Consider the following 10,000-nt stretch of genomic DNA (forward strand, 5'->3'; position numbering starts at 1 on the left):
ATGTCGAATATGGTGAATGGAAATGTTCATCATCAACAACAACAAAACCCGTTTTCTTTTTTCTTGGAGAAATGCATAAACCTAGTCTTGTCTTAACAGAAACGACAGGGGGAAAGGCATTGCATTCATGCGTATGCAATGAACGCGCACGTATTCTCCTGTGAGCACGTGTGTACCATTGTAGATATGAATGCATGTGTAGAGACTTAGGATGTAACTTTCTCTGTGCTTGTAACTACGTGTATCTCTGTGTATCTTTGCTTGTGCTGATACATGGCGTGCATCTTTGCGTATATACAGTGCAAGGTAGGTATCTCTATCTGTGGTATATACATGTCCTGTATTTTTGTCTGTTTACATCTGTATATTTGCTTGTTTAGATACATGGCGTGTGTTTTCGGTCTTCTGTTTATATACTTTGTATACACAAAACCAAAAATACTGTTTAGTGCTATTGCTTAAGGTATAAGTTTATTTGTTGTTTGTCCGGGCAAAAGGTGACCATACGATATTGCAAGACTAATGAAGCCATCGCTATTTCCAGGTTGCATTCCAGGGGGTGTCATGGTGTTGCCTGACAACTAACTGCCTTGACCTGTAAGCCAATAACCCCTGTTTATGAACTATCATTAACGCGCACGAGTGTTTCTATTCTTCATTTATTTTGGGATGAGGCAATACCCTACGGAAAATATGTCGGGCTTTTGTAAAGTATTGTGACTTTCCAGGATGATGAAGGCCGAGGAGTCATAATGGGTCAGGATGATGCAAAATAAATCATAGTAATACCGGCTATAATGACCCCAACGTGTTTAATTACCCACGTACTTACACACAAACACACAACAACCCCATCCACCACAACACCACACACACTCACTCCTCACAGCATAAACCTTCGCATGAGAGGAAGGCCTTAAATAAGGAAGGCGTTCATGAGGAGGAGCGACGTGAGGGGGAAGGGGGGGGGCGCGGAATGGGTCGGGAGACAAGGGGAAAGAGGGGGAGTGAGGGGGAGGTAGGGGAAGGTAAGGGAAGGGAGGGGCGGGGCGTGCTGCTGTAGCATGTTGTGGCACGTGTTTGACTCCGAAGGGGGATAGAGGGAGGGGAAATAGGGGAGAAGGAGGTTGTCATAAAAAGTGGTGGGGGGGCAGGAGCGAAAGAGAGAGAAGAGAGAGATGAGAGAGCGAGAGGAGAGAGAGAGACGAGAGGGAGAGCGAAGATGAGGGAGTGCGAGAGAGAGAGAGAGAGGTGGGGAGAGAGAGAGAGGAGAGAGGGGGGGGGGGAGAGCGTGACGGAGAGAGGGGGGAGAGGAGGAGAGGAGGAGAGAGAGATGGAGGGAGGAGGCGGGAGGAGATGGAGAGAGGGAGAGAAAGGAGAGGAGAAGAGAGGAGAGAGAAAGATGGACGAGGAGAGAGAGAGAGGATTGGGAGAGGAGAGAGAGAGAGAGAGCGAGAGGAGTGGTGGGAGAGAGAGGGAGAGAGTGAGAGAGGAGGGAGAGGAGAGGGAGAGAGAGAGGATGGGAGAAGGAGGAGAGTGAGGGGGGGCGGAGAGAGGAGATTGGAGAGGAGAGAGAGGGCGGAGAGAGCGAGGAGAGAGAGAGAGAGAGAGGAGAGGATGAGAGAGTGAGAGAGAGAGAGAGAGAGAGAGGAGAGAGAGAGGGGAGAAGAGGGAGCGAGTGATGAAGAGTGAGGAGAGAGAGAGAGAGGGGGGGGGTGGGGAGGTGAGAGGGAGATGAGGAGAGAGGGAGGAGGTGGAGAAGAGAGTGAGATCGGAGGAGGGATGAGGAGGAGAGAGAGAGAGTAGAGAGAGAGAGGGGGGGGGGTGAAGAGGAGGAGGGAGAGAGAGGTGAGAGAGAGAGAAGAGGAGGTGAGAGAGGAAGAGAGAGAGAGGCGAGAGAGGAGGGAGGAAGGAGAGAAGGGACGAGAGTAGGAGGGAAGAGAGGAGAGAGTGAGGGATGGGAGGGAGAGAGAGGAGAGAGGGATGAAGAGGGAGAGAGTGAGAGAGAGAGAGAGAGAGGAGAGAGAGAGAAGGAGTGGAGAGAGAGAGAGAGAGAGAGAGAGAGATGAGATGGGAGAGAGAGATGAGAGAGAGGAGAGGAGAGGGGGGGGAGAAAGAGGGAGAGTGAGAAGAGAGAGAGAGAGGGAGAGAGAGAGGATAGTGAGAAGAGGAGAGGAGAGAGAAGAGGAGGGAGAGAGAGAGAGAGAGAGAGGAGAGGGAGAGAGGAGAGGAGGGAGAGATTGAGAGAGAGAGAGAGAGGGACGGAGAGAGATGAGAGGAGAGAGGGGGGGGGGGGGAGAGGGGGGGAGAGGGGGGGAGACGAGAGAGGAGAGGAGAGGAGGGAAAGAGGCGAGAGATGTAGAGAGGAGAGAGAATGGGGGGAGCGATGAGGAGGGGGAGAGAGAGAGTCGGGGGGGAGAGTTGAGGAGAGGTGAGGAGGAGAGTCGAGACGGAGGAGAGAGAGAGAGAGATGAGAGAGGAAAGGGAGAGATGAGAGAGAAAGTGGAGTAGAGGAGGAGTGAGAGAGAGAGAGAGAGAATGATGAAGAGAAGAGAAAGAGGAGAGAGAGAGAGAGGAGGAGATGAGAGAGAGGAAGAGAGACGAGAGAGAGTGAGAGGAGAGACGAGAGAGGGAGAGGAGAGAGAGGTCGAGAAGATGAGAGAGAAGAAGGGGGGGGGGGATAGAGAGAGGAAGAGAAGGGGGGGAGAGAGAGGGGGGGGGGGGGGGGGGGGAGGGAGGAGAGAGAGGGGGAGGGGAGGGCAGAGAAAGAGGGGGGGGGGGGGGCGGGGGGGAGGGAGATGGAGGAATGGAGAGTGGGGGAGGGAGGGGGGGGGGGGGGGGGGGGGGGGGGGGAGGGAGAGAGAGAGGGTGGAGGGGGGACGGGAGGGAGGGGGGGGGGGAGAGAGGGGAGAGGGAGAGAGGTGGGAGAGAGGGGAGAGAGAGGAAAGAGAGTAGTTGGGGAGAGAGAAGGATAGGAGAGAGAGAGAATGAAAGAGAGAGAGACAGAGAGGAGGGGAGGGAGGAGAGAGAGAGAGAGATAGTGAGGATAGAGAGAGTAGATAAAGGGAAGGAGGAGAGGAGAGACGAGAGAGAGAGGAGATGGAGAGAGAGGAGAGGGGAGTGAGGTGGTGAGAGAGTGAGAGAAGGAGGAGAGAGAGAGTGAGAGAGAGGAGAGGGAGAGGAGGGGGGAGGAGGGAGAGGCGGGGGGAGGGGAGGGAGGAGAGAGAGAGAGAGGAGATGAGAGGAGAGAGAGGAGAGAGAAAGGGGGGGGAGAGAGAGAGAAGAGAGAGGGAGGAGAGAGAGAGAGAGAGAGAGTGAGAGAGAGAGAGAGGGAGAGGAGTGGAGGGTGGAGAGAAGGAGGTGAGGAGGGGGGGACGGATGATGAGAGAGAGAGGATGACGAGGGGGAGAGTGAGTGAAGAGGGAGAGAGAGAGGAGGAGAGATGGAGATGGAGAGTGGAGAAGTGAGTGTGGGAAATGAGAGAGAGAGAGGGGAGAGAAGAGCGAGAGAGAGGTCGGAGATGAGTTGGAGTAGAGAGAGAGTGAGAGAGGGGGGGAGAAAAGAGAGGATGAGAAAGAGAGGAGAGAGTTGAGAGAGAGAGAGAGAGAGAGAGAGAGGAGTGAGAGAGAGAGAGAGACGAGTGGAGTGGGCGGTGGGAGGGGAGAGTGGGAGGTGAGGGTGAGAGAGACGTGAGTAGAGAAGGGGGAGATGGAGAGGGTTGAGGAGGGGAGAGGGAGGTCGGAGGAGTTGTGGGGGAGAGGAGGGAGAGGATGAGAGGAGGGAGGAGAGAGAGAGAGAGATGAGAGTGAGGGGAGAGGAGGAGGAGAGAGTGGAGAGAGTTAGGAGAGAGAGAGAGAGTGATGGAGGACGAGAGAAGAGAGAGAGGAGAGGTGGAGAGGGGAGATGAGAGGAGAGATAGAGAGACAGGAGAGGGAGCGGAGAGGGAGAGGGAGACGAGTGATGATCGAGGACAGAGGACAGGTGAGAGAGAGAGAGACAGAGAGGAGAGACTGGGAGAGAGTGAGAGAGAGTGACAGTGGAGTGTGGAGAGGGAGGAGAGAGGGTTGAGTGGGGAGACGAAGAGGGGAGGAGTGGGTGAGAGACCCAAGTAGGGTGAAGGGAGACCGTGACAGCCCTGAGGAGACATAACAGTGTGAGTGGTGGCTGTGATGTGGCCATGTGTGTGGAGTGTGGTGAGTGTGGGTGACGGTGGGAGTGTGTGTGGGTGGGGTGGTGGTGTGGTGGTGGTGGGCTGTGGGTGGGGTGGTGGGGGTGCGTGGTGTGGGGGTGCGTGGGGGTGGTGTGTGGGTGGGGTGTGTGTTGTGCTGGGTCGGTGTGTTGTGTGTCGGGTGGTGTGGTGGGTGGTGGTGGTGGTGGGTGGGTGGGAGGGTGGTGGGTGGGTGTAGGGGTGAGTGTTGGTGTGGGGTAGGGTTTGGTGTGAGGAGGAGTGGTGTGAGTGGGGTGAGTGTGTGTGTGAGGCGGTGTGTGTGTGATTGGTGGAGTGGAGGTGAGGGAGAGAGGAGAGAGTGCTGGAGAGGAGGAGGAGTGAGGGAAAGAGAGAGAGAGAGAGAGGAGGAGAGAGAGAGAGAGAGATGAGAGGAGAGATAGAGTGAGAGAGATAGAGAGAGAGAGAGTGAGAGAGAGAGAGAGAGAGAGAGAGAGAGAGAGAGAGAGAAGAGAGAGGAGAGAAGTAGAGAGATGAGGAGACGAGAGGAGAGTGAGAGACGAGAGAGAGAAGAGAGAGAGAGACAGAGGCATAGACACAGACGAAGAGAGAGGAAGAGACACTAAAGAGACGGAGAAAGAGATACAACGAAAGATGACTTAAGAAAAAAGTCTTTATTAAAACAAACAAACACACAAACACACACACACAACCACTAACACCCACACACAACAAACACACTTAACTATATACTATATAAAAAAACATTTCAGAATGGAGCCCAGCGAGTCGTAAGGCAGAACGGGCAAAAAGGCTACACAGGAAGAAGACGAGAGAGAAATGGAGGAAGGGAGTGACGCCCGAAGGAAGAGCCGAAGAGAAGGAATTGCAGAGGAAGAGGAAGCGGCGAGGGAAGGGGAAGTGGAGGGGGGGGGGGGGGGAGGTGCAGGAAATGGGGAGAGGGGGGGCTAAGGAGAAGAGAGAGGAAACGAGAAAGATAGAGACAGAAAGTTAAAAACATGAAGATAGAAAGAGAGATGAATACAGAGAAAGAAAGGGAGCAACACAAAAATGAAAGAGTACCACGAAAGAGAGATAGAATGAGAGAAACATAAAAAAATAAATAAAAATGCAGGGAGAAAGAACAAAATCAAACAGCGAAAGATAGAGAACAGAGAAATACCGATTACAAACATCAGCTCCCACGTAATTCTGAATACATGAATAAATAATCAAGACATCAAAATCAAAACTGAAACATGGGGAAAAATAGAGGCAAAAAATAAAACTCCCAGTGGGTGTGTTGCTTCCTCGTCTGTGATGAGAAAACTAACAGGCCGTATAAGGGAGAGTTGATGAGAGCGAAGGGAATAGAGGCAGGTGAGTGACCAAAAATTGTGGTGTGTGTACTTGTGTGTGTGTGTGTGTGTGTGTGTGTACTTGTGTGTGTGTACTTGTATGTATGTGTGTGTGTGTGTGTACTTGTGTGTGTGTGTGGCAGAGATCGTTGCGAGGCTAAAAAAAAGGCGATGAAGTTGAGGATGTGATGAGGATCAAGAGCTTGAGTGAACAGGTCGGTCTGTTGGTTCCGTAATTAATGGTTTTGAGGCAATCAGACAGCGTCGATAGGTATTTCGTGTCGGGAAATGAGAGTATTTTAAAGACTTAATGGCTCTATAATCCTCTCAGTCGCCCGTTAAATGAAAATGAAACAATTAACCTGTCGCGTTTTATACATCTAACTGCATTGATATCATATAAAAGTGAAAATATAAGCTATACAAAGCCTTAACGAACTCTAAAACTTTTCTCATTTATTCAAGAAACTCATTTATATAATCCATAAACTTAACGGCTCATTTCCCCCCAAGAATCATACTTCAGCCACAAGCCAATCGCACCGCCTAGGAGCTCCGAGACGCACCATCGAGTCGATCCGAAAACCCACAAGGACTGGACGCGTCGTTAGCTCTTAGAAAATCTCGCTCTCCTTCGCTCTCGTTATAGGTAAATAACTTCACTCGCGGCTCAAGGAGGAAACGACTATCGTGTCTGCGGATGGCACGTGTCTCAGGACGCTTCCGATGATCAAGGGAGAGAGTAGTTTCACTTGACCGACGAGGAGGCGCGGAATCCTCTTGAGTTACCCCTCCGTATTTTTGGGTTCCTCGTTTTCTCTCACAACTCTTTGGCGCCCTTTGGAGGAGTTAATGAAAGATGTGAAAGATGGGGTTTTACAACTGCCATTACTGGTTTTACTATCGACGTTACAGCTTTCGAACTCTCTTTTTTACTGTGACATTTGCTCGCGTTTCCATCATCATCATCCTCACCATCACCACTATGACCATCGTGATTTCTTGCATCTCCTCTCTTGTCTCTGCCTCTCCGAATCCTGCATATCCACACATCCCCTTCAACTTCCGTACGTTCCTTCTATCAGAAACAGATCCGCGTTCCCGAGTCGCCGAAGAGGAGGAGTGAGGGGAAAAAAAGCTTTCTTGGCCGGACGCGCCACCTCGTCTCATCTCCCGCTCGCATATTTCCGTCGCTGACACCGGCGACGCGACCCGCATTTCTGCCTCGTGGCTCTCTCCCTCCCAAGGTCAGTATATTATTGACCGTTTCTCCCTCTTTCCTGTCTGTCATTCTTCCAAGAGTAGACTTGTTTGTTTATTATTTTTTTTATCTCTCTTATTCTATTTTGTAAGGCTAAAGACGTCATGTATTATTGTATATTAGCGTATTAGAAGAATCTCTTGTTCACCTTCCTACTTTATCTCCTCTACTTTTCCCATTTCTCCTCTTCCTTTCTCTCTCTCTCTCTTCCCTCCTAATCAACAACAACCCCTTCCCCCCTTTCTCTCTATTCCCTCATCCTCCTCTCTGCTTCCTCTCCCCTCTTCCATTACCTTCCTGATTCTCCTGACCTTCGACTGATGAGGTGCGTGCCAGGCCCTGTCTTGTACCCTTTCATTCTCCTTCTTCGTCTTCTTCTTGTTCTTCTTCTCCTTTTTATTTCTTCTTTCCCCTTTAAGTCCTTTCGTTTCCCCTTCTTCTTGTTCAACACTATCATAATCCTCCCCCTCCTTTTCTTCTTCTTCTCCTCCTTCTCCTTATCATTATCATCTTATCAGTCTTTCTCTTTTTCTTCTTCTTCTCCTCCTTCTCCTTATCATTATCATCTTATCAGTCTTTCTCTTCTTCTTCTTCTTCTTCTTCTTCTTCTTCTTCTTCTTCTTCTTCTTCTTCTTCTTCTTCTTCATTTACCGCCTCTTTTTTTTTTTCTTTGCTCTTCCTACCGATTTTTATTAATAAATTCCATAAATTTATCTCTTTCTAGATTGATTCGTTTTTTTTTTTTCGTTTCCGTCTCCCTGCTTCCATAGTTTCATTCCAACGCTACACTCTCGGCCCAGCCCATCGCCCCTTCTACATTTTCCCCTCTTTGCCCCCTTTCCCCGTTAATATCGTATTCACTCTTGCCAGCTCTTGCCTGTCTCCCGTAAACTAGATTTCCATTTGGGCCTCTTTGTTCTCTCTCTCTCTTTCTATCTCTCTCTCTCTCTCTCTATCTCTCTCTCTCTCTCTCTCTCTCTGTCGATCTCACTCTTACTCTCTCTCTGTCCATCTCTCTCGTTCTCTCTCTCTCTCTCAGTCTCGCACACGCACACGCACACGGACACGCACACGCACACGGACACGCACACGCACACGCACGCACACACACACACACACACACACACACACACACGCATATATATGTGTGTGTGTGTGTGTGTGTGTGTGTGTGTGTGTGTGTGTGTGTGTGTGTGTGTGTGTGTGTGTGTGTGTGTGTGTGTGTGTGTATGTATGTGTGTGTGTGCATGTATGTATATATATATATATATATATATATATATATATATATATATATATATATATATACATACACACCTTTCCACCCCGTTTATCATTTCCCCTCCCTTCTCTCCCCCATTTTTCTTTCCCCTTTTTTCAATACTTCAGCTGCATGAAATTTAAATGCTACAGCAAGGGCAACATGGATGACCAATACTTTATCATATATAATTCTCGCCGGTATGAAAATATTATAGAGAGAGACTCATGTTTTATATTTACTTGTTTCACTTCATTTTTTTCCAGCTGGATTTTTCCTGTATTTTTCCTGTATTTTTCCTAATTAGTTTAGTTTAACTATAAGAAGAAAAGATACTAAGGGAATGTTAAATTAGGATTCTTAAATTAGTTCTAATTGATCATCATGACAGAAAGGAATGTCATATTTCACGTAATCTCTCCCTCTCTCTTTTTGAGTGTCCGTCTGTTTGTGTATCTGTCAGTCTCTCTGTCTCTCTCTCTCTCTCTCTCTCTCTCTCTCTCTCTCTCTCTCTCTCTCTCTCTCTCTCTCTCTCTCTCTCTCTCTCTCTCTCTCTCTCTCTCTGTTTGTCTGTCTGTTTGCTTATCAGTCTACCTACATGTCAGTCTTTCTGTCGGTCTGTCTGTCAGTCTGTCTGTCTGTTTGTCTGTCTGTCTCTATCTTTCTCACACTCATTCACTTTCTCATTCACTCTCACCCACTTTCTCTCCCCCTCTCTCACTCTCTCTCAAAACGTTTGTTATGATTGCAGGGTAAAGGTTTATGAACTCGTAAAGTATAATTCATTCACGTTGTTTTTCGAAAAAAAATCAATGACCTTCTCAACAGGTCACGTTAACAATTTGTGAAGGCCATATGCGCAGTGTGCGAATGGTAAATATTAGCTGTATCCAAAAGGTTAGGTCAATATCCAACTTAAGCCATGCCTACCTTTCGAGCATTGAAATACATCTTTAAAGAGAATTAAAGATCACTAAAGTGTATTTTTTCTTTCCTTCACCCACTCTCTCTCTTTGTCTTTCTATATTTCATTCTCTATTTCTCTCTCTCTCTATCTCCCTCTCTCTTTATCTCTCTCCCTCTCTTTATATCTCTGTCCCTCTCTCTGCCTACCTCCCTCTCTCTCTACTACCTTCCTTTCCCTCTCCCTCTCTCCTACTTCCCTCTATCCCTCTCTTCTACCTCCCTCTCTCCTGCCTCCCTCTCTCTATCTCTCTCTCCCTACCTCCCCCTCTATCTCCCTACCTACCTCTCTCTATCTCTCTCTCCCTACCTCCCTCTCTATCTCCCTACCTCTCTCACTATCTCTCTCTTCAAACCTCCACCTCTATATCTCTCTCTCCCTACCTACCTACCTCTATCTCTCTATCCCTACCCCCCCCCTCTATCTCCCTACATCCCCCTCTATCTCCCTACCTCCCTCTCTCTATCCCAATCCTCCCCCCTCCCCTCTCTCTCTCCCTGCTTTTACTCGATACGAACCCCACCTGGACCTCACCACACCACACCAGTCCTCGAACAGCCACAACTGACCCACGATTGACCCACGATTGCGAACGATTGACTCTCGATTGACTCACCCAAAAGATGACGTTGAAGATCATGAGTAAGGTCTTCATGCACGCCACAGCAGCCCTCGTCTGGAGCCGCTTCCCCATCTTGCTGACTCAAACTGCGATGAGCCTGTTAGGAGTAAAGAGGAAAACAGAGAAAAGAGTCATTTACATAATTTTTGTAATATTAGTGTTGGTTTAGTAACACTTTTGTTTTCTCTAATCTCGTCTTGTGTTTCGTTATTTGCTGAGTGTTTTTTTATTAAGTTGTTTTTTTGTTTTGCTATTTATTAAGTCTGTTGACAGATATCATCAGTTATTTGATCCGTGTTCTCGTTTATTTTGTGAATTTAGAACTGTGTACAGATATTTACATATGCATACATATATTGGATACAAAGC

The 10,000-nt window shown here is 48.6% G+C and overlaps 1 protein-coding gene across 1 annotated transcript in view; it reads right to left on the reverse strand.

The window, feature by feature from the left end:
- Nucleotides 1-10,000, reverse strand: part of LOC125029738 (tetraspanin-7-like) — a 54,774-nt gene that overhangs the window by 37,240 nt on the left and 7,534 nt on the right. Inside the window, exon 2 of the mRNA XM_047619849.1 lies at nucleotides 9,626-9,728. Coding sequence (XP_047475805.1) covers nucleotides 9,626-9,703 — 78 coding nt within the window. The 5' untranslated portion in view covers nucleotides 9,704-9,728. The remainder of the gene's footprint in view (nucleotides 1-9,625; nucleotides 9,729-10,000) is intronic.

This window comes from Penaeus chinensis, chromosome 10 (assembly GCF_019202785.1).
Source record: "Penaeus chinensis breed Huanghai No. 1 chromosome 10, ASM1920278v2, whole genome shotgun sequence".
Classification (NCBI taxonomy): Eukaryota; Metazoa; Arthropoda; class Malacostraca; order Decapoda; family Penaeidae; genus Penaeus; species Penaeus chinensis.